Raw genomic sequence first — 25,014 nt, 5'->3', positions numbered from 1 at the left:
AGGGACGGAGGAGCCTGATGGGCTGCCGTCTATGGGGTCACACAGAGTCGGACACAACTGAAGTGACTTAGCAGCAGCAGCAGCAGGGAAGATCAGCAGGGTCCTCCCACCACCCCCAGTATACCCAGCCTGGCTCCTGAACGCGGTTGACTTTGCCATTGCTATATAGATGCTGCAGACACTTTGATGTGTTTATGCCTTAGATCTTTGAATATGGGCTTTGAATCAACTGTCTCTTCATGGTTAGAAAATGGGTACTTCCAGGTACATGTGTTCTCAGGTTCCAGTCCAGCAGGAAGAGAAGTCCATGCCCCTGATGGCTCAGCTTTGTTCTGCTCAAGGGCAGAACCAAGGCCTCTTGCTGAGTGGGCTGGAATTCAGCCGTGTGCTCACTCCTGAATTTCAGCCTGGAGCAGAAAGTGCTTATGGCTTAAGGCAGGCAGGACCCACACCAACCACATGGCTGGAAGTGCAATTTTAGCAACAGCAAATGTCCATTCTAACAAGACATGTAAATCTCTCTAAATTTTAAATCGAAAAAAATCTAGGACATTCTTGAGGCATGCTGCATCTTTTTCTGAATTTCTAATTTTTGGTGGCATGTAAAATGGCATGGTTCCTTCTGAAACTGATGTACTTGAGAACAAGAGCACATTCCATATAGTGCCATGAAGGAGACTCAAGACAGCTCGTATAGAGAAGTGCACATAAATACATTTCTGGTTGTAGGCCCTCAGTTTTACTGTGGGGTTATTTGTTGGCTGGGTGGGTGGATGGGCGGTTTGATGTATTTCTTTTTGAACAGATTCTCTGACTGTGATCTTAGCTCTGTTTCTTCAGATGGCACAGTTTTTATCTGTCAACATCACATAAGTAATTTTCACATTATGGACCACTTCTCCTCTTGCAGGAGCAGTGAGTGCAAGCACATATCTCAGGGCACTGCCAGCTGTCCCTGGGCAAATGTGTCACTGAGACAAGACGATCTGGCTGCTAATTTGTGAGTGGACTTGGTTGTAAACGTACAGAGATAGCCATGATCACTTGCTTCCTCCAGAGTGAAAGTAAGGGAAATTTCCCCACCCTCCTAGGAGATTAGCAGCCAGTCTCAGTCTCAGGAACAGAGTCTAGCCTAAATCCAGTGACATGTCCTTTATACAAAAGAGCACAAAGGTGATTATGTATGGATCTGAGAAGCTAAGATGTGGCAGGTTAATTGACTTCTTGTGGAAGTTTAGGAATTTTCTTTTTCATGTAGAAGACTAAGTGTTAGAGTCCAAAGCTAGAGACCCAAGTCCAGCAGTTGCCCAGACGTACAAGTCCAGTTCACATCAGAGGCAGGGGTTTTGCGTTGCCGTTTGGAATTGCATTTTGTACGGCACAGTGAGCGAGGGCTGCAGAGCTCTGGGTTTTCATCTGTAAAAGATGACGCACGCTTTTGAAGGGAGGAGAAGCTTAGCAACAGGGAGCCTTTGAATCACATTTTAAACAGATGATTGAGAAGCAGAACAGAGAGTCAGTCATGGGCCCTGCAGTGACTGTCCTTAAATCCATCCTCACGCCTGAAATGTCTGCTCTGAGGAGCATCACTGCTTGGGGTGAAGGTACTGTCTGCGAGAAAAGGGCACAAAAGCTTGCAGTTATAAAACAGTGAAATGAGGAAAAGGGATGGCCTGGAAGTTAGGCCACTTTAGTCTCGTCCTTCTCTGGACCTCGGTTTCTGGCTATGAAGATGAGATGGAATTTGGTGAACTAACCTTAAGGCCCCTTCTGCCTCTGTATTTTTGCTGTAACATACTGACCCTGATGCTGGGAAGACTGAGGGCAGGAGGAGAAGGGGGCAACAGAGGACAAGATGCTTGGACGGCATCACCAACTCAATAGACATGAGTTTGAGCAAACTCCCAGAGACGAGGGACAGGGAAACCTGGCATGCTGCAAGCCATGGGGTCACAGAGAGTCCAACAGGACTGAGCAACTAAACAACAATATACTAACATCAATTAATGTGTTAGATTAACTCACTCTTATGATATCTCTAAGAGCATTATTAAACATAAAACAAGAATATTTCAATTTGGGGATCTCAGGGGATCTAGACCAGCTCTGTCGGATAGCGATATAATGCAAACCACACATGTAATCTTACGTGTTTAGTAGCCACATGTAAGAAGAAAAAGAAACAGAATTAATTGTAATAAGATTTTTCAATTTAACACAGTATGCCCCAAATGTTATCATTTCCATGTGTAATAATATAAAATATCACGATGTCTGACGCGTTTTTTCCTTCCTAAGCCTTCAGACTGCAGTGTCTCTGTGCACTCGGGGCCCAGGGAGCCACGCGGGGCGTGTTCTCTGGCTCCTGCAGCGGCCGGTCTGTCTAAGAGCCGCCGGGAGCTGAGGCGCGCTCCCGGGGTCGCGCGGCGCGCAGGTTTCTCACATAATCGAAGAGGTCTGGCTGTCAGGCTCACGTTAGACTGTGTCCGCCCTGCTCTGGCCGTGCCTTGCTTACTGGTTCAATCGTTACTTCTGGCTGGGGCTCTGGTGTGAGCGCTGTCACCAAGGGACGTGGGAGAATAGAAACCCCTGTCAGTCTCCCCACAAAGCAGTTCTCACGGGAGCAGCGTGATCGGCCCGCTTCCTGCTCCCCTTAGACCCTTTGGTACGTGACCCTCCCGTCGGTCCCTTTTTACTGAGTGCTGGTGCCATTAGCCCTTTCCTGTGTGAACTCTGCTTTTTTTTTTTTCTTTTTATCCAGAATGCTTTATCTCTAACTATATTAGGCTTCTTCCTACTGTTGTCTATAAGAATCTGTACGGGTTTGATGTAAGAGTGTTAAAAACTCGTTTGTTTGAGTCCCCGATCTGATTCAGGGGCTTCTCGGAGGGATCAGGCTTCTTCAGTCCTTTCGGTGGGTCTAAGTTCAGAATTACTCAGTAGACTTATAATGGAAACTAATGTTTTCAGAAATGTTTTTCTGAAAACATTAGAGAAAATTCAGATGCAAAAAAAGCCTGTGTTTATACCAGGACTGTCAGCCCAGCCCTCCCTGGAAGGCTGGGGGCCATTCCCAGGCACGGGCTTGTTGCAGGAGCGCGGGTCCGCCCGGCGGTCCCGGGGGCTCGGCTCACGCACAGGACGGACGCGTGGGGGCTCGCACGGGACGTGTCCGCCCTCACCAGGCCCGGCCTCGGGCCGCTCTGCCGCAGGCTCACCACGCCTGGTTTCCATGTGCTTCCGCTCCCCGGAGCGGTCCTGTGTCCTCGTCGGTGAGTCGCGACGCCCTCCTTAGGGAGGCCCCGGAGGTTTCCCGCTACCGCTCGCTCCCCACGTGGACCGGAGGCTGGAGGGAGTGAGGGGCCTGCCGAGGCCTGGTCACTCCCTGGATCCTCCGACTCCACGGGACAAAGATACTTTACCACGGCGACAGGCTCACCATTGGCCGCGGAGCCGGAGAGGGTAGAAGGACATTTGAACCGGGCCTGCAGAAGGTGCAAAACGGCTTTAAGCTCAAAAGCCATCAATATATTTAGGGATGACAAGTCGATGGGGAAGGTGATTTAGCTTCAAACTTCCTCAGATCCTCCTTTAAAAATTTCCCAGAAAGACCGGCCTGTCCCCTTATGACTGGCATTGCCATTTTGGGAGCCGCGGTGTGACAGGCCGGCTAGTGTGATGTGTCCCACGAGCGTGCTTCTGAGGGAAACCGTGGGCGATGTTAGGGAATCCCCGGACAGCCAGAAACACAAACAGAACAGAAACCAAGGATGAGGAGCGTGGCCTGTACAGGAATGCTGTCGTAACAAACTAGAATTTTGTTTTAGATGCGAGGTCCCAAAGGAAAAACTTAGAGACACACTTTATCCCATGGGAGTTAAATTTAGCTTCTTATCCAGATAAGTAGTGTTCCTTCAGCTCAATTACTTATCTTAGATTTGTAGAAACTCGACTTCACATCTCTGTGCTTCAAAGGACAGACTTTTTTCTTTTTCCACTTTGCTGAGCAGCAAATTTGTTAATCCCACGGATGCAGAGTCAATTTTCTTCTTCCAGTTAATTTCACACTCAGCGGTTGTAAAAGCCCTCACACAGGGCCACGCTGGGCGGTCAGTAGGACTGAACCCCGGCTGGGTGGGAAATGGGCGATTCTTAAATTTTCCGCCAAGAAAGCAAACTGTGTTCTCTTGGCTAAGTGAGCTCTGTGGACTTTTAAATTGAGAATTTTGGGGTTTAATTTCTTAAGAAAAGAAAAAAATCTGGGTACTGATACAGACTGGGTCTATAGAAAGGGTTTCGAGAGCATCAAGAAACCAAGTGTGAAGAGTGAGAAAGGCAGCAGCATTTCACAGGTTAGTTTTCAGAATTGGGGACGCTCTCCTGGACACCCGCTCCTGTCTTCTCACAGAGACAGGGATACTGCAGAGGTGAAGCGCTGCAGGGAGACTGCGTGCCCTGCCTGGGCCTTGCAGCTGGGGAGGGGTCCTAGGAGGGGGAGACAGGACCAGGGTGGCTGTTCCGCCCTCATTGCCCCGCCTCTGAAGGGCCTGCAGGGCCTCTGGGGTCAGCGGCCTGGGCTCACCTGTCACGTGGCAGAGAGTGGGTGCCTTAGGACGGAGACCTGGACACTCCCCAAATGCTCTCTACAACCCCAGTGCTTTTTGTCTGTATTAGGGCTTTTTTTTTAAAACCTCTTCTGCTTATATTATTATTAGATGTAAGCTTTTTATTTTAGTTTTGTTTTTAATTAAAAAAAAACTGTACTAATAAAAAAAAAAAGAAAAGATACATGGATCTCAAAAAAAAAAAAGTCCATTTAGAGAACAGTCAAGCCAGAAGGCAGACTGAAATGAAACAGTAGAACTCACACTGCCTTGGGTTTTTCCAGAGCCCCGACTACAGACTGAATGACCTGAAAAGGTGTCTGTCTGCTCTGTCTCGGCGGTGGCTCACCGCTGCATGCAGAAGCCTGAGAGGGGGATGGCAGAGGGGGACGCTGACATTTAAAATGTAAGTCCTAGCATAGCTTTCAGGTAAGAACTTATCAGAAAGCTCTGTTTTGAATGTATTGCTCCCTTAAATTAATAGATAGTAGAAGGTGAGCCTGCTAATACCTAACTACTAATTTATGTAGCTTTCAGGTAAGAACTTATAAGAAAGCTCTGTTTTGAATGTATTGCTTCCTTAAATTAGTGGGTAGTAAAAGGTGAGCTGGAGAAGGCAATGGCACCCCACTCCAGTACTCTTGCCTGGAAAATCCCATGGATGGAGGAGCCTGGTAGGCTGCAGTCCATGGGTTCTCTGAGGGTCGGACATGACTGGGTGACTTCACTTTCACTTTTCACTTTCATGCATTGGAGAAGGAAATGGCAACCCACTCCAGTGTTCTTGCCTGGAGAATCCCAGGGACAGAGGAGCCTGGTGGGCTGCCGTCTATGGGGTCGTACAGAGTCGGACACGACTGATGCGACTTAGCAGCAGCAGCAGCAGCAGCAGCAGCAGGTGAGCCTACTAACACATACCTACTAATACCTAACTACTAATTTACGTAGCTTTCAGGTAAGAACTTAAGAGAAAACTCTGTTTTGAATGTATTGCTTCCTTAAGTTAGTGGGTAGTAGAAGGTGAGCCAGAGAAGGCAATGGCACCCCACTCCAGTACTCTTGCCTGGAAAATCCCATGGATGGAGGAGCCTGGTAGGCTGCAGTCCATGGGGTCGCGAAGAGTCAGACAAGACTGAGCGACTTCACTTCCACTTTTCACTTTCATGCATTGGAGAAGGAAATGGCAACCCACTCCAGTGTTCTTGCCTGGAGAACCCCAGGGGTGGAGGAGCCTGGTGGGCTGCCGTCTGTGGGGTCGCACAGAGTCGGACGCGACTGAAGCGACTCAGCAGCAGCAGCAGAAGGTGAGCCAGCAAGTTAGGGAGAAAGTCTGCAAATCCATTCTGCATTGTCCTATAAAATGCAGAGCCTTTATTTGAATAATCAGTTCCTTCAACAGCTCCCTGTTCTGTTGGCTTGTTTTAATTGTTTTGGTTTCTTTGTTTTCCGGCGTGAAGCTCTAGGAGCAGAAACTGTTTTGCTGTGTGTACATGACATTATCGCTGTCCTCTCATTTCATCTGAAGCTGGCCTTTTACCCTGCCTTCATGAGAAAGGGAAATGTCAGGAGGAAATGTATTCAGGATCTGATTGCTGGAGCAGCGAGGTCTGAATACCGATGGCCTGAGTTAGGATTGCCATCACAGTTTTCATTTAGCCTGTTACTATCGTATTCACGTATCAGAGGTCAAAAGGAGATAGTGTTATATTAAATGAAATGAAAAATGGTATGCAGAGCTCAGGAGAAATGAAACTGCTCAATCAGATGCGTGTACATTTATATGTAGATGTGGTTAAACTTCTTTTCAAATAATAATTTTACATATATAATATATATGTATGTATATATATATATCTTAGCACTTAACATTTAACCTAAGCCAGAACTCTTGTGGCCTTAGACACGGTATTTTTCATTCCCCTCTAGTAGGGATTGCTGCTAGTGAAAGGGATATGTTTCCTACCTGTTTGAGAAGTATTCTTACAGGTGACTGAAGACCAGCTTAATAAATTAACATTGCACAAAATGTAGTAAGGAGGTTTCCAGGTGAAGAAAACTTGATTTTAAGAAAGAAAGAAGCTGTTTAGCATTTGAATTGTCTTTGGCTCTTGGTGATCAGGGAAGGCTTCATGGAAAGAGCAAATCTTAAGAAGGAAATGAAGGGCAAGAGCTTGCTGAATGGACAAGGCCTCAGAAACAGTGTTCAGGTGCTTCTCTGCAGAGAGTAGCCACTGAGCTTGGATTTGGTCAAGTCCCATCTCAAGTTTTCTGATAGTGGGACCAGCTTACACAGCTATCCTGTGAGAAGTCCGCTCACACCGTCGGAGATGCCCGAGCAAGGAATCTGAAGCACGTAGCTCTGAGATTTTTAAGAACTGATCTGAGAAGGAATCCACAGAGACCACAACAAAACCTTTAAGAAGGTGACCAAAGGCAGCAGTTGTCCCCAAGACACCTGGCATTCTCAGACTCCCTCTGTCCTTCCATGAAGGACACGCCCCAGAAAGGCCACATAATGACCATAAGCCAGGATCTGGGAAAGTGAATCAGTGCCATCCTGACCCCAAGACAGCACTTATCACTGCCAGCTCGCTTCCCACAGACCCGCTTTCTGCAGCCCGTCTCATGGTTCATCTGGAGCTGTGTCCACTCTTGTTCAGTGGTTACTCTGAGACATGAAACTGTATTAATTAAACATTCATTTTTAATTAACGAATTTTTTGTTGTTTAGTCTTCCCTTTTTATCATCTGGTTATAAAAACTTTTGTCAGAGCAAAGGTGTAACACCTACGTAGTATTATTACTTTACTTATTTTATTTATCGTCAGCAGCAGATTGAAAGTGAAAGTCGCTCAGTCGTGTCCAACTCTTTGCAACCCCATGGACTATACAGTCCATGGAATTCTCCAGGCCAGAATACTGGAGTGGGTAGCCTTTCCCTTCTCCTGGGGATCTTTCCAACCCAGGGATTGAACCCAGGGCTTCCTTGTAGCCAAGCTGGTAAAGAATACGCCTGCAATGCAGGAGACCCTGGTTCAATTCCTGGATCAGGAAGATCCCCTGGAGAAGGACTGGGCTACCCACTCCAGTATTCTTGGGCTTTCCTGTTAGCTCAGCTGGTAAAGAATCCACCTGCAATGCGGGAGACCTGGGTTCGATCCCTGGGTTGGGAAGATCCCCTAGAGAAGGGGGAAAGGCTACCCACTGCAGTATTCTGGCCTGGAGAATTCCATGGACTACAGTCCATGGAGTCACCAAGAGTCGGATACAACTGAGAAGCAGATTACTTCCCATAATAATATAGATGAGACTGCTGCTCTGACCCACAGAGCTCAGTCTTGGGTGAGCATTGAAGGATTTACCCAAGGCTGAATGTGATCCTGTAAGTCACATGCAAGAGTCACCAGGCAAAGGAATTCACATAGAAAGGACCATTGACAGACGCTTATCTTTTTAATGAGTGCTTTTGTTAGAAGGTAAATTTAGAGGCTGCCCTTCACATCAGAATGAGAGCTAGTAACTACCAGATGAAGAACCACCATGCTCTACATGCACTGCTCCAGTTTCTGTTTTGTTTTGTTTTGCCAAGGACAATGCTTTTTTAAAAAAGTTCGGCTGTGCTGGGTCTTAATTGCTGCACAGGGTTTTCCCTAGTTGCAGCGAGCGGGGGCTCCTCTCTGGTTGCAGAGCGCAGGCTTCTCATCGCCGTGGCTTCTCATTATGGAGCCCAGGCTCTTGGACACACGGGCTTCCGTGGTTGTGGCACGTGATTGCAGTAATCACGGATCCCGGGCTCTGGAGCACAGGCTCAGCAGTTGTGGCAGGCACACGGGCTTAGTTGTCCCTCAGCGCTGGGATCTTCCTGGACTAGGAAGACCCTACTCCAGGACCCTTCCTTGCCCCGGGTCTCCTGCACTGGCAGGCAGATTCTCTACCGCTGAGCCACCAGTGCTGTGGTGTAAGCTGCTTTTCTTTCCCTGTAGAGAGAGAGCCCCGGTCTTAAGCAGGCAGCCTCAGCTCACTCTGCAGGGTTTGTGTGGGTGGCGTCTTGACAGCCGTGGTTGACACGCGTGAATGAAGGGCATAGACGAGTCTCTGCTGACTGGTGTCCCTCAGGGCCCGACCATAGCATATTGACAGAAAATACGGGAATGTGGACCACTGGAGGTGAGAGAGTGTCCCCAGAGGCAGCCAACACAGGGCGCATCAGGCGTCTCCATCTATATCCATGGTTTTATTTTTCTAGAATTTGCCACACTGAGAGTTCAGAATGTTTTCATTAGATATGAGAAGTGTTGTTTACTCTGTGTATCTTCCGTGTTCTCTGTGCTGCGGAGGTATTAACAGACAAAAGCCAAGTACTTGCCCTCATGTGACTGCCTTCTAGGATTGGCAGGGGAGAGATAAACAAGGTCGTTCTGCAAGCAAACTCTGAGGCTCATGGTGAGAACGCCAAGGAGAAGAATAATTCGGTGACCGGCTATCAGAGCAGCTGTGGCAGTTTTCGGTCCGGGTGGCCAGGGAAGGCCCCCACGTAAAGGAGACGCTTGAGTGAAGGTGGAAGCGGGTGAAGAGGCCAGAGAATATGCCCTGTGGGGGCCATGCTTCTCGGGCAGAGAGAAGGTACCAGAGGTCTGGAGCAGCAGCGTGTCTGCTGTGTTCAGGGACAGTCAGGAGGCGAGTGACCTGTGCACAGCGTCCCTGGGGAGGGCAAAGACCCCAGACGGATGGAGGGGGTGGGGGGCGGCACTGGTGGAGGTCTCCTAGGCCAGTGTAAGAGTTTGGGGTGGGAAACGTTTTTAAGGATGAGAAGCCACTGGAGAATTTTGAGCAGAGATGACACATTCTAGCCTACAGTTTAGCCCATGACTGTCTTTTGAGAAGAGTTTGCTTGGGGGAGCAGAGAGGGGCAGGGGACAGAGAGACAGCAGTCACGGTAACCCGGGCACAAGATGATGGTGCTCGGTCCAGACTGGAAGTGGTGGAAGCAGAGACACGGTGCGATTCTGAATTTGTCCTGAAGACAGAGGGACGGGAGAGCTATTGGAGAAAGAGGAGTCAAGGAGCAGAGTTTTTATTGTCAGGTTTCCTTCCTCAGGATTGTAGACCCATCTCTATGCTCTCTCCTAGTCATCACTAGCGTACTAACCATTACCCAGACCCAGAAACTGCTCTAGGATAAGTGCTGGCTAATTAACTCTTACAGTATCGTTACCCTCCATGGCCTGGGGGAGACCTAGAGACCTGTACTTCAGCACCATGAAGAGTAAGCCATGGGGCATAAAACTATTCATGGAGATAATAAAACAGTCAATGAGTCAGTACTTATTATGTGACCACAGTATGGCTTAGAGTGGACTAACATCCATCCATAATTTGTGGAATATTCAGAGAAAACCCAACAAAACTACATTACACCAAAGCCTATTAATTAAATATATCTTTCCCTAAATAAAATTATGACAGGCAGTGTATACACAGCTCAGTTGGGGTGTTGCTTTTTATTGACGTACAGTTGATGCACAGTGTGCCCGTTTCTGGTATACAGCAAAGTGACTCAGTTATAAATGTATGTACATTCTACTTCATATACTTTTCCATCATGGTTTATCATAGGGTTTTGAATATAGTTCCCTGTGCTATACAGTAGGTCCTTGTTGTTTATTTTATATATAGTATCTGCTAATCCCAGCATCCTAATATATCTTCCCCCTTTGGTAACTATAAATTTGTTTTCTATATCTGTGAGTCTGCTTCTGTCTTATAACTAAGTTCATTTGTCTCATATTTTAGAAACCATATATCTATCTGATATCATATAATAGCATTATTTCATTCTTTTGTTCGGCTGAGTAATATTGCAGTGTGTGTGTGTACCCCGTATCTTTTTTATCCATTTATCTATTGATGCACACTTAAGTTGTTCCATGCCTTAGCAGTTGTAAATTGTGCTGCACTGGGGTGCATGCATCTTTTTGAATTCAAGTTTTGCCTGGATACATGCCCAGGAGGAGGATTACTGGACCATAGAGTAACTTAATTTTTAACTTTTTAAGGAACCTCCATACTGTTCTTCACAGTGACTGTACCAATTTACATTCTCACCAGCAGTGTAGGAGGGTTCCTTTTCCTCCACCTGCTCTCTGGCATTTATTATTTGTAGACTTTTTGATGGTGGCCAGGCTTACCGGTGTGAGGTGATACCTCATTGTAGTTTTGATTTGCATTTCTCTAATAATTAGCATCTTTTCATATGCTTGTTGGCCATCCGTGTGAAATGTCTGTGTAGGTCTTCTGCCTATGTTTTGATTGGGTTGTTTTATTATTATTATTATCGAGTTATATGAACTATTTGTCTATTTTGGAAATTAAGCCCTTGTCAGTCAAATGGGATATTGTTTCTACAAGTGAGTCCAAGCTGAGTGTTGACCATTTTATGTATCTGCAAATAATAGAAAACTTGACCGATTATTTAAACAGTATAAACATTCTGTATCTCACTTAAGAAAACTGGAAGTGGATGGCCGCTGGCTGTTTGAGAGTTGCCAGCAAAGATGTATGACCTTTCTAAACTCCTGATTTGCTCTCCTTAGCACACTGACTTTTTGTTTTCATGCTTATCGTTTCGTGGTTTCAAAGTGCCTGCTGTAGCTCCGAGCATGTCATCTCTGACCTTTATCAGAGCCCCAAAAGCTGCTTCCACAGAAGCACCCTGGTCTGCTCCCCTTGTGTATCATAGGCCAGGTCTCGGCACAGGGCTGCAAGGTTGACTGACAGATGGGTGAGAGTTGGGTTAGTGAGAGTTGGGTCTAACCATCTGGGTTGCACCACGATTCCTGTCCTGGGGCTAGGCAAGAACTCGATGCCCCCAGTGAGAAGCACAGCCCCGTTGGCTGAAAGAAGAGGCTGCTCCATCCTCTAGCAGCTTCTTTGGCCGAGACTGACCCCTGGAACAGGACCCCTCAGGTTTTCAATCTCTGAGCTGGTGCAGCAGGTTGAAGTGTGATTGACCAAAACACTTCCCTACACACCAGCTCCACCCTGAAAACAAATGTCAGGATTGGTCTTAGGAAAAGGAGTCATGTCTTCTCTGAAAGGAAGAATGGACATAAACCCTCCTAAAGATGCCACGTGGCTGCATTGTCAGGAAGAAGTCCACGTGTCCCACCCAGAGGGAGAAGCCAGGAGCGGGCGTGGAGCAGGACTTCGAGGGTGGCCCTGCCCCTCCACTCCTGGGCTGCGTTCAGCTCCCTGTCTTGGCTCAGAGGCAATCTCTCCATGGCCCCAAAGCCTCTGAATAGAGGTTCACAAATTCAGTGAGTCTGTAATCCTGGAAGAATGTGAATTACAGTCCTTTGAGTAGTCCTGAAGAGTCCTGAGATTAAAGGTAAGTTTTCCTAAAATATATTGAAGAGCATTTGACTTGGCCACAGACATTGGTAGAAAGCAGAGCCGTGTTACGGGGTTTAGCAGCCTGTCTCCTGTGAGCCCATTTACCTCAGAAGCAGCGCACAGCCGCTGGAGGTGCCTGAACAAACCCACGTTGTTTTCCCTTATTTCTCTCAACATCCTAGCAGTCCTGGCTCCTGGTCCCCTCTCACCCTTCCCTCTGCTTTGTCTTTTCTTCTCCTCTGATGATACATGTAATGCTCCTCCTCTGTGCTCCGCCTTTGGTTTGTTGATTGACCTGCTTATGTAATTTACTGGAAGGAAAGGAAAGTATCAATAGCTCAGTCGTGCCTGACTCTTTGCAACCCCGTGGACTGTAGTCCATCAGACTCCTATATCTATGGTTTTCTCCAGGCAAGAATACTGGAGTGGGTAGCCATTCCCTTCCCAGAGGATCTTCCTGACCCAGGGATCAAACCTGGATCTCTTGCCTTGCAGGCAGATTCCTTACCATCTGAGGCATCAGGGAAGTCCAGTTTACTGGGGACAAGAGCTTTGCAGCTGGAGCTGTAAAATCAGTGGATGAAATGTCTTTTCTTCATGTATTTTTAGATGAATTTCCCCAATAGTGTCAGTGTCTTCAAAAACTAGTAGAAAATAGCCTAGTCACCTTTTCTCCTTTTGTCGCCTTTCAAGTCATCTCAGAAAATTGTCCTTCGTACCCCTTTGATTGTATAATTGCCCTAGCTTTGTGAAATAGTATGCCTTGCATTGATTTTCTGAATCTATTTTTAAACTGTCTTCAGATCATTTTATTAAACCTTGTTCATATCGGGAGTAGTTCTTTCTTGCATTTTAATCTTGCCACCAAAGCAGTTTATAGAGACAGATTAACTCTCTAAATTCCTAGAATGAATAGATTTAGATTTCATTGATGATAGACTACTATGTAAAACTGATGATGTATTTTTATTAGCAAATGCCCTTATTAAACCCTTATGTAGCTTTCTGAGAAAAGAGTAGTATTTTGTTCCTTTGTTACTTCTTTACTGAAACTGGAATATGTATCAATTAGTGATGCTTTCATCAACAATTAGCAGTACCTTGGTGATGGACAGGGAGGCCTGGCGTGCTGCGATTCACAGGGTCGCAAAGAGTCGGACATGACTGAGCGACTGATCTGATCTGATCTGATCTGATGTGCTTGAAAAGGTGCTCGGCATCACTAATCATCAGGAAAATGCAAATCAAAACCACAGTGAGATACACCTCATACCCGTCAGAATGGCCATCATCAAAAGAACACAGATAACAAGTGTTGGCGAGGCTGTGGAGCAAAGGGAACCCTCCTGCGCTGTTAGTGGGGTATATGCTGGTGCGGCCAGAGGGGAGGGGTAAAGTAGGAGTCTGGGTCTACTAGGCACAGACTGCTGCATATAAAATAGACAAATAGTAAGGAACTATTGCATAGCACAGGCAACTGTATTCAATATCTTGTAATTACCTATAAATAAAAAGATATTTGTATAAATATATATAAAGATATTTATATAAATATATTTAGGTGAATATATAAAGATATTTAGATAGATATTTTGGTAAAATTTATATAATCGTAGTTCAGTTGGTAAAAAAATCTGCCTGCAATTCAGGAGACCCAGTTTGATTCCTGGGTTGGGAAGATCCACTGGAGAAGGCATAGGCTACCCACTCCAGTATTCTTGGGCTTCCCTTGTGGCTCAGCTGGTAAAGAATCCACCAGCAATGCAGGAGACCTGGGTTCCATCCCTGGGTTAGGAAGATCCCCTGGAGAAGGGAAAGGCTGCCCACTCCAGTATTCTGGCCTGGAGAATTCCATGGACTGTTCAGTCTATGTGGTCACAAAGAGTCAAACACGACTGAGCAACCTTCACTCATATAAAGATTTATATAAAATATTTATATGAAATGGAATCACTTTGCTACAGACCTTAAACTAACACAAGGTTGTGAATCAACTATACCTCAATTAAAAACAACAAGGGCAGCCACTGTGGAAAACGTAGGGCCGTCCTCAAAAAACTAGAAATAGAACTACCACGTCATCCAACTCCCACGTCTGGGTGTATATGTGAAGAAAATTAACACACGGACTTAAAAAGATAGTGCGCTCCAGTGTTCATGGCAGGATCGTTTACAACTGCCAAGATACGGAAGCAACATCAGTCCACCACCAGATGAATGGACAAAGAAGATGTGGTCCATGTACAATGGAAGACCACTCAGTAATAAAAAAGAGTGAAATCCTACCATTTCTGACAATATGAATGGACCGAGAGGGTGATATGCTTAGTGCAATAAGTCAGAAAGACACATACTACATTATTTCATTTATAAGTGGCATCTAAAAAAAACAAAACCAATGAACAGATAGAACAACAGAAACAGAGCCATAGATACAGAGAGCTAACAGGTGGCTGCCGGAGGAGAGAGGGCTGGGGTAAGGAGGGAAACAGGTGAGGCGGTCGAGAGACACAGACTTCTAGTTGCAAAATAAATGAATCAATAATTATGTGACATCTTTACATGGTAACAGATGGTAACTAGACTTATCATGGTGATCATTTTGAAATGTACAGAAATGTTGAATCACTGTGTCTGTATAACTGGAGCTAACAGTGTTGTAGGTAATTTCTACATAGAAAACAAACAAATGAATAAACAAACTCATAACAGAAGAGATCAGCTTTCTGGAGATCCGTTAGGGGAGGAGAAATTGGATGAAGGCCGTCAAAAGGTACAGACGCCCACTTACAAAGTTAGTAAGTGCTAGGATGTGATGGAACACGTGATAAGCGAGATTGCACTGCTCCATGCTGTATATTAAAGTTGTTAGGATAAATCTTTAAGAGTTCTCATCTCAAAGAAAATCCTTTTTCTTCTGTTCCTTTAGTTTCGTGTCTGTATCACACAAGGGATGTTCACTAAACTTGCTGTGATCACTCTTCCGTGATGTATAGACATCATATCATTATGCTGTACACCTGAAACTTACACAGTGCTGCGTGTCAATTGTATCTCTGAGGAACTGGAAGAAAAAAATGTGGGGGAAATACCACTACCTGATGAAGAGTGGAATGTACGATTCACGCTTAATGAGACAGTCATAGGTAGCGGGGACAATGAGCGCTGGGTCCAGCCACTCTGTGTGCAAGAGCCTGGGCTCTCTCTGTCTTTGCCTCCCTCTCAGGCCTTGAGTACTGCCCCTCTGCTTCGTGCCTGCTGCCTGTGTCGTGGGTTGCAGCTTTAGGAATATGAGGGAAGGGCTGACACCAGTGATTCTCCTAAGCCCCTCTTTATCAGAAAGCAAGTCCCTTCCCCAGGTGCGTTCTCCTTACCCCTCAGTGGCCAAAGCGTCACACAATCCATCTTAGCTGCAAGAGAGTCTGGGAAAGTCAGTGTTTGGTTTTATCAACCTTTGTAGTGGGAGGGACGTAGGAGAGGAGGGGGATTGAAAGTGGCTTTTGATTGGCCAAACCTTCAGCGTGTGACAGAGTTGTCATCCTAAAGTACACACTCACGAGTGTGTTTTCACATCCAGGGAGGACATAGAGCTTCAGAGTGTGGGTTCTAAAGTCAGGTCCCTGAGTCCAGATCCTGACGTCACTTCTGTGTCTCCTGGACTTATCGCTGCCTCTCTTTCCTTTCCTGTAAGACAGGGATGATAATGTACCAGTTGTGTGTGATTCTTTTATTAATAACCTGCAGTTAGCGTGTGGGTACCTTATAAATGTCATCTTCACCAACCAAAGCTTGGCACCCCAACATGGACGCTGACCAAACCCAGAGCAGACCTAAGGGCTAGTGGCTTTTCCCTACTTTTGAACAAAACAACTTGAAAAAGTAGCTTCCAGTAGCTTCAGCTTCATAATTATTAACTTAAAACTGAGATATACAAAATCTCAATTAACCTGACAAATCTCTAAAAGATTTATTGTTGTAACAGACTTTGCCTGCCTTTGTTGAGACAATTTATAACAGATGTGTTCTTTTGTTTAGAAAGAAAATACTTTAGGCCTCTACAAATCCTTCCTGTGTTGAATCACTGTGATGGGAGACTTATTTTACAGCCTATCAAACTGAGAATCCGAGACCCTTCTATAATTTGCGACGTATATATAAAATAGCTCTATATAGTGATTGGATACAAACTTAAAAAAAAAAAAGCAGGAGCATCAATTAGGGTTAGAGAAAAACAGTCTCTACAGTGTTCTTCTCAATTATTCTTAGAACAAGATGCTCAAGACAGGAAAATCAAGGAGTCGTTTAAAACATAGTAGACACTCAACGAACAGTTGATGAAAAAAACATAAATGTGCAGAATGAAGAAAAGCATCAGGAAATAATTTGAGGTTTCACAAGAAACTCTGAGAAGTTGGTAATCCTAGCAGAAATGCAGTCACAGGAAACCAGGGCCAGCTTCCAGGAAGCGTGAGTGGTCCCGTCGGGTCAGGAGCTTACGTTCCAGGAAGTGTGAGTGTTTCTGTTGGGTCAGGAGTGTAAGTCCATCACCAACTGCTTCCTCAAGCTGGAAGTGGAGAACCGGGTGCCCCCGCCAGGTTCAGGGGAGGCCTCGGCCATGGCCCGCGAGGTGGCCCGAGTGGCTGCAGGCCTGAGCACCTTCTGGTCCCCAAAACCAGAGGCTACATTGTCTGGTGCTGAGCATTCAGGAAGCATGCTTCCTCCATCTGCACACCATTCCTGCAAAAATGCAGAACAAAGGAGAACCCACAGTCTCTCCTCAAATCGGTGAACCCCTCAGTCAGTCTCCTGAGAGCCAGCCCTTTCCTGGGCCATGGGCTGGCTTGTGCCTTGCTCTGTGACAGTGTCCCTGACCCCTCTTCTCTGACTCCCCACAGAAAACCCGCTACGAGATGTACGTCCGCCTCCTGAAAGAGGGGGGCCTGGAGCTCCTGAGTGGTGGCAGAGGGGGCCCCGCGGGCCTGAAGAAGTCACACTCCAGCCCCTCGCTGAACCCAGACACGTCCCCGGTCACTGCCAAGGTCAAGCGCAACGTGTCAGAGAGGAAAGACCACCGACCTGAAACACCGAGCATTAAGCAGAAAGTCACTTAGGCTCCATCTGCGGCCAGGAAGTGCTGGTCGTGGAGCAAAACAAGAGGTTTTCAAGATCTTTCTGGTAAATCCATGAATATATTTAAAAAAAAAATGTCTGTGACTAAATGGTGCATTGGTAACCTTTCCCACTGTATATTTTTGTTAGTTTCTGTACAGGTCATCTCTTTGCTCTTGATTTCTTTGCTTTGATGACTTGCTACCTGATGACTAATGCACCTTTTGTGAGGAGGGGACACGATTCAGAATGGATTGTGGGTCACTTCTCCGGTTTCTCTCGTTTGCACTCTGCTCACTTGTTTTGTGTACTCTCAAATCAGCTGTTACACTTTTTTTTTTTTTTAAACATTGAATCCATTGTGAAACACTTAACTGGACAAACCTTTGTAGTTTAGAAAATTCTAGCCAGAGTTGGTAGGAGCCTTTTCTTGTGAAACCTTGCCCAGTCACAGAGGCGGAATCATGCGCAGAAGTTCGCTTAAGAGTTCCCGTGGAGGGAGGCACTGTTGCTCTGTGACCCTGGGCCTCTGAGCACTTGGTGTTGAGCCCCGGCCCAAAGTGGGGCGGGGGGTGAGGACCTCAGGACTGGGAATGCAGGAAGCGCACTAGCTCGCTGGAAGTGTGGATTCCATTTCAGCCCAGCAAGGAGGAGGGAAGCGGAGTCTCAGAGGCTGAGGCAAGACGGCCACAAGTCCATTGTATTTTCCAAACATAGCATCTCAGTGGCGATAACGGACTCTCGGGGCTACAGCAGCAGGTGTGTGTTGGGTCCGCAGGAAATTGTTACCTCACCCCCGCAGCGTCCAGACGAGGGATCCAGAGCCATCTGCGGTGGACAGCCTGCCGGCCAGGAATTAGATTCTTTTATATACATGAGCACGGCATTATCTCCTGGTTGTAAGAATTGGGGGTCTTCCTAAAAATATGAAAATGGAGCCCTTCTCTCCTTAATCAAAGCAAAATAAGAAAGGAAGACTTAGCTTTTCCCTAGAGTTCCTTGGCAATAGGATGTTGCTTCTTCATAGTCAAATCTGAAAGGAATGAAATCTGAAGGAATTATGGTTGCAGAGCTGAGGACTCTGCCTCATGGTGGCAACGCAGCATCCCCTGGTCTGGTCTTGCCTTCACCCCCGTGACCACTGCTTGTCCTCTGTTCTGAACTGTCCCCAGAGTAAATCCTTGATTCTAAATCGTTTCTTCGCCTCTGCTCAGAACAGTCATAAGCTTGTTTGAGGGACAGTCCCTTTGAAAATCAGGGCAATAAACAGAACAGTATGTTATTGAGGAGGAGAGAGAGATGAAAAGTGTGCCCACTCTGAGTTAGAAGTTTCTGGTTTTGAAACTTGAAAACTTGGCGACCCTTAACCCTAGAATCTCCGCAACTTCGGAACTAATAGAATCACTCTGAATATTCTTCTCTCTCCCACAGACATTTGCTCTGGTTGTGCTCAGTTTACTAGTTAAGGTACTATGACCAAAGATGCAGGGACTCTGCGCGGATAGCACAGTTCCAGGGAGTCAGAGAAAAACCCACTTTTGAACCCTGCAGTTTCTAGTGGTATCTTGTCCTGATGCACCAGCGTTTACACAGGACTATTTATTAGCACTTCCGTCGGCTGCAGAAATGCCCATGTTTGCTGGTGCCCAGGAGAGAAGCCCCTCTCTAAGGTTATAGCTGCTTGCTTTGTGGCATTTTTGCCACATCTTTGAAAAGCTCCCTCTAACCCTCTTGTCTTGTTTAGGTAAAGGCAGTAATTGAATTTGTTTCAAGAAACCTAGAAACCACCAGGGTGGTTACCAACATGTCCCGTGTACCTGGTTCTTTCTTTGTAGTGCTTCTGACTGAATCCACGGTTTCTACAAGGAACTAGTCTTTCTTCCTAGAATTGGAATCATCAGCATGTGTGTTTTCTGCCTAGATCTTTATCCTAAGCAGAGGGGAGAGAGGTGCCGAGACCACGTCATCTCTTCAATAACTAAAGAAAAAGAAACATCCTTGACTGGCTTGAATGTGTGTGCTCCCAGTCTGTGTGTGTCTGTGTGTGTCTGTGTGTGTCGAGTGTCTCTGTGTGTGTCCCTTAGCGTCTGTACAGGACGTGGAATGGTACTTGCTGCGGCATTTAGGCAGCGTCGCGGCTCTGAAATCCTGGTCAGCATCGGCACTTGCTGCGTGACTCGCTGATGCGTCTCCAGAGCTCCTGGACGTGCCTATGGAGAGATAGCTGAGCGGGCGCTTTGCAAGCTGCTGTATATGCCGTGTTCCCACAGTTGGTCCCGGGAAACAGCCGCAGAGGTCATGTTGTGGGCCAGGATCCCAGACTGCTGTCGCTAGGTCAAGAGCTAAGAGTCGCCCCCCACCCACCCCGAGGCCTCTGGACTGTCTGGCACAGTGCCCCTCGCAGGCCAGGAGCTCGTCCTGTGGGAGGCAGGGCCTCTCCTGAGACTGGACTCTCCGAGGCTTGCCCCTAGCCAGCCGTGACTCCTCTGTGAGCACTGCTTCCCTGGGGTGTCTGGTCAGGGGACACTGAAGACCTTCCCCTTCCTGGCTCCCCATTCACGGTACAGGGGGCCCGGCTTCCTCCTGAAGGTCCTGCCCCCAGCCTTCACCCATCCCCTTACCCGTCCCTCAGCATCAGAGCCTTGAGGTCAGCCTCCATCTAATAGGTCCTCTCTACAGAAATACACCTCATATCAGCTTTTAGTCTAGAAAACCTTGAGAGTCACCAGAGTACCTTGGTGACAGTCGTGGGGCAGAATTGCCTATTTTAGAAGCAGCTGTCTCAAGGTATACCCCCACCTCATGTGTTGGCATTTCCAGGGAAGGACCAGGGGTTCTCTTTAGCAATCAAGACTTAGTTATTAGGGTGCAGGGTCCTTATTTTACTGCCAGCCGTAGACATCGTTTGAAGTATGCTTTTCTTTAAAACCATCATCTGCTGACTCTTAGTAACGCCTGATTAGACCAAGCAACACCTCTGTGCATCTGATTAACCTCAGTAAAACCAGCGTGTGGAGAGGTGTCTGGGGACTGCAGCCCTGTGGGCCTGTTCTGTTGATCTCAGCTAAAGAGGAGGGGCGACCGGGAAGGGTCCTCTGCTTCTCCAGCTGCAACCCTCGTTGGCGAACATGAGGCGTGCTTCCTAGTTAGCAGGGAGGTGAAGGAGTTGATTCTGGAAGAGAAAATCCACCCGGCTCCCCAAGGCCAACCGAGGATCGGCCTCCGGAGGGTGTGTTTCACCCTGCGGCCAAAGCAGGACCCCCTGAGCCTGGAGAGGGGGCACCTGCCCAGCAGAGAAGGTGCCTCCTGCTGGCCCTGGCCTGCCCGCTCTGGCCACAGAGATGAGGGAGATGCTCTCACATCAGGCGGGGCTGGCTTTGGCCGCGCACTGCACCTCTTCTCTGCCTTCACCCCTAACCGTAGACAGCTGGGGAAAAGTTGACCTTTGAGAAGCTTCTCCACCGTCTTACATAGAACCCTTCCTTGGGTTTAGTTACTAGGTCACTGGAATTGGATTCTTTTGGTGTTTTTCCTTGTAGTCACCCGTCAAGCTTTTTTAAGCTTGAGTTCACAGGGCGTTTCCCAGTCTTGAGGGTCCGGAGCTCCACAGTGGAGCTTCTTGGGGGCCCAGCTGGGGCTCGGCAGTCAGGGGAGCCCACTTCCTCAGCTGCAGCAGCGGTCAGCCCTGCTCTGCTCGCTTTTCAACAGAGTCTTTGCAGTTGATGCATTAGTGCTGTTAAGTGGGAACCAGAGTGTCAGCGAGGACTGGCTCCGCGTCGAGCCTGGCTGATGACGAGGGTGGCCGGGCCTCAACCAGCACCCGCTTTTCTTCATGGAGCGCCTGAGTTCCTTTGACAGATCAGTCCGCGTTGTAAGGAGCTGGGCCTCCGCGCCTTCCCGGTTCCAAGGCTCTCTGGCTGGCTGTCTCCTGGGCCAGCAGTCCACCCCGGGCAGTCACCCCCGGAGGACCTCCGAGATGAGCGGCTCACACTGTGGAATACCCCCATGGCCATGAGGGGGCTCTGCCCCGCCTCTGCTCTCTCACCCGTGTCTCACTCTCCAAGGACTGAGGTCCAGAGCCATTGCCGTTTTCCTCCTGTGCCCAGAGCACCCGCAGCCCAAGTGGGCCGCCTCTGCCTGGGACCGCGAGTGGCCAGTGCCTAGGGAGGGCGTCCTCAGAGAGAGAGAGAGTCAGGAAAGACGTGGCCCTTCAGGGCAGGCTGTGGGCTTGACTGCAATGGCCTGGTCATTACACACCACAGGTCAAGTAGTTGTATATACGGTAGGTTTCCTAGGTCTCTTTGGCTCACCCTCTGTGATTTACGTGTGCATCTGTAATGTCGCAGGCTTTTGGAGAATGTTTATATTAATAGTGTGTCAGACATCAACGAGTATGCTTCCTGTCTCCTGCCGGTGTTGTAATTGTGGGTATTTATCGTTGTATGTACCTATATGTATCAATGTGTAGATTGTACATCAGTATACAGTGTATGTACATCAGATTTATTTTTGTCCTTAACCAGTGTGATATGACAAGCAAGTAAAAACCTCATAGGATTGAATATATAATGCAGTTTTTTGAGAGTCTATATAGTGGTACTGTTTTATTAAACTTAAATTCAAATGATATTTTGATTAATTTTTTTTAATAATAAGATTTTATGCTAGGAAACTTCATCTTTGAGCTTTGACTCACCAGAGCAAAAAGGACTCTGAACTAACTTTGTTAAACTATTTCAGTGTACTGTGTACAATGCTGGGGTGGGGGTAGCTCATTATAATTTGAAATATACAGAAAGAAAAAAAAAAAAAACACAGGCAACCTGTGCAGTCTTAGCATCTTCAGTATTAAGAGCACTTCAAGTCAAACTGACGATTTGGGGCTTATTACAAAATGTGGCGCTTTAGAGCGCACGTTCTTTATTGCTGTAATTAGTCCAGAAAACAGAGCTTTCAGAAGAGTCAGCTAAGTGCCCGGCATATCATTTACGTACCTGTGACTATTTTACAGCAGCTCCCACCACCCTCCCAGCCCCGCGGCCTCACCCTCTTCACCTTGAAGAACACCACCAACCCCTGCAGTAGGTCAGGCTCCCCGAGACCCAGGACTGCCCTCCGGGTCTACGGCTGCACCAGCTAAGCGTCAAGTCACAGGTAAAAGAATGTCAGGACAGACTGTGGACCAGGTGAAAACTTTAATATTTTTATACTTAGGTCTCTTTTCCTGCCTCTCCCCAAAGAAGAGCCGCTGGCCTTAGTTGTCTGAGCTTACTGCTTATCTTAACGGTGTATAAATAGATCACTAGAGAGTAAAACTTTATTAACCAGCATGTTGGTGTAATTTAAAGCAAAACTGAGTGTGTGTGAGTGAGTGGTTGAGTGCAGTGCGTCTGTCTACACACGCCTGCCTGTCGTCCCGCGGGTCCGATTCAGAGCGTGGGAGCCGTTGGCTAAAGGGCTCAGCCTCGGCCCGACTGCGGCGGCTGCACTTGAGTCGTTTTCTGAATTACCTGTAGTCTCAAACTAGTGTTGCGGTTGCGTCCCGTTTCCTCATCTGTCCTGGACGTGCGGGGCTCTGGCCCTGCGTCCCTGCGGGGTCTCTTTTCCACTAGCGTGTTTCCTCCTGAGAACCACAGTGATTTGCAGAAGCATCCCTTAGATTCAGAAACCACATACAAAAAGGAGTAACAAACTTTAAAATTTTAATGTGGGGTCTTAGTCATTTGGACCGTTGGGATTTTTAATGTAAAGTCAAGTAACCCTTTGGCCTGGATAATAATATCTCCTGCGTGGAGAGTATGTATGCACATTGACTCTAACGCCCTTAGGATACTTCTAAGTTGTAGGAACACGAGTTAAAGGGGAAGGTGTGAGCCGCCGGCCTCTGCCCGGGGGAGGCCCGCTGTGGCCTGTCCTCTGCCCTGAGGGCTCTGGTACATGGGGCCTCTGGCATGTGTACACACGCTTGCACACGTGTACACAGTGAGTGCCCCGAGTCATGTAAACTCGAGACGCAGAGCGCCAGAGCGTTGCTTCGGGTATGGACCAAGGTGGCCGCGGCCTGCAGGCCCCCCAGGGCAGGCAGGACCTGGAGAGACGCTGCGCGGGGAGGGGCTGGCTGGCAGGTGGGGGCCCTCTGCTCCCCAGCGTCCTGGGTGGCGGGGCAGCTGCTCGGTCGCAGGTTCCTTTGTGAGGGGGTCACGGGGAGGAACACAGCCCTCCGCGGCCTGAGCTGGGCGGAGCGGCTGGACAGGGGAGGAGCCTGGCTGTGACGGGTTTCCCTTCGCAGGCTGGAGGCTCGGCTTTCACCAACAGTGTTATAAAAGAAAAAGCACCTTAGTGTCAATTCCTGAAAAATGTTGGTTACTAGGGAGAATTCTGGAGGTGCCCTCCGGGAGCCCCAGGCACAAGCTCGGTTCAGGTCCCACTGGGGCCTGGGCTCCTGCTCGGACCCCGCGGAGGCTGGCAGGTGACTCTCCGCAAAGAGTGGCTCCTCGGAGCCCAGGGCTGGTCCACGGGCACCTTCCGGGGCTGCAGGGGCCCAGCTGTCCACCCGGCTGACCCTGCCGAGGGTGCCCGCGTCCCCGTGGTGACACATGACCGAAACCAAGACCACGTCCTTTGTCTTGGCGAGAAACAAGGTGGCCCTCTGGCCTGTAACCAGGGACAGATGATATCTTTGCCTTCGCACCCGCATTTCTGGAAGCGGATAAGGTTTCATTTCCGTGGAGGGGTCAGGGGAGGCAGCCCTCTGCGGCGAGGTCCCACCGGGGCCCTGTGAGAGCTGCTGGGCAAAGGCCCCGGCATGGTCCTCCGGGGTTCTCTTCTCCTGGGGTTCTCGGAGGCTGTTTCCAGAGCGGAACTGACACAAGCGGAGAGCTGGTACCGCGGCCCCACTTCCCGTAGGGCAGGCGGAAGGGCAGTGGTCTGCAGCCTTTACCACATAAAACGAGCCTTGAACTTGGCCGGCCTATGAACCGGGTTATGTTTACTGGGGCTCAGATCCTCCCTTCACCGACAGGGTTTCCTCCCCAGTCCCTTCCACTTCATCGCGGTCCTGGTGCCATAGGTCCCTGCACATTGTGAAAAGTAGTGATCAAATGGCAGCCTGCTCCTTTTCAGTGGCCAGACCGTCACACTGGCAGCCTTGGGCGAGCTCGTGGTCCCAGCCCCTGTAGGAAACCTGTTCCTGGTCGCCCACCAGACTCGAGAAATGCCGTCTCCCCGAGGAGCGCGGCAGTTGTGGTGGTCACCTTTTGAGGGGAACAGTGATTTCTGTGGATATTGTTAAAGCGTTGGAAGAATATTTTGAAAATTAAGTTTACATTTTACAATTGCTTTATTTTTTATTAAAATAGTTGTATATAAATATTGCCCTATTTCACTGTTGTTGAGGTAAAGCTAAACCATGCAGACCAGTGAGTCACCTGATGTGTATAGAAGCTGTGATGTATAGAGTACATTTCTCTCCTGTGTAAATGTTCATGAATATAACTGTTCCTGTGTTTTTATAAGTTGGAGATAATTTGTTGTTTTACAACAACAGAATTTATTGCATTTAAATGGTTTTTATGTAATAGAAATCATGCAAAATAGTGAAGGATTTAAAATATGTATATGATATATGTAAATGTACAAACTTTAGAAAGAAATAAATCCAACTGATTTCAGTCATTTTGGAGGAATGTTATTTGCTTATTTAGTAAGTGGCTAGAATAATAACTCTAACAACTAACACAACACAACACACCCCGTCACATGAAAAGCCAACCACAACGCCACAGCAAGAGCTTTGGCCTGGGTAGCTGGCTGGAGGGGTAAGAAACTCAGACTGTTCACCCTGCCACACCCCCGCTGGGCTCCTTGAAAGTGTGCTGAGAAGCCTTCATCAGGGGCTCTGGGGACGGAC

General features: G+C 47.8%; 1 protein-coding gene across 10 annotated transcripts in view; it reads left to right on the top strand.

Moving 5' to 3' along the window:
* The window catches only part of PSD3 (pleckstrin and Sec7 domain containing 3), a 610,137-nt gene extending 585,358 nt beyond the window's left edge, over positions 1–24,779 (top strand). For all 10 annotated transcript variants that reach the window (XM_044925847.2, XM_025293130.3, XM_044925868.2 and 7 more), the window contains one exon: positions 16,892–24,779. In XM_044925847.2, coding sequence (XP_044781782.2) covers positions 16,892–17,107 — 216 coding nt within the window. In that variant the 3' untranslated portion in view covers positions 17,108–24,779. The remainder of the gene's footprint in view (positions 1–16,891) is intronic.
* Positions 24,780–25,014: the final 235 nt, after the last annotated feature.

This window comes from Bubalus bubalis, chromosome 1, assembly GCF_019923935.1.
Source record: "Bubalus bubalis isolate 160015118507 breed Murrah chromosome 1, NDDB_SH_1, whole genome shotgun sequence".
Classification (NCBI taxonomy): domain Eukaryota; kingdom Metazoa; phylum Chordata; class Mammalia; order Artiodactyla; family Bovidae; genus Bubalus; species Bubalus bubalis.
Note: the sequence above shows the minus strand (reverse complement) of the source record. Positions and strands in the feature narration are given on the sequence as shown.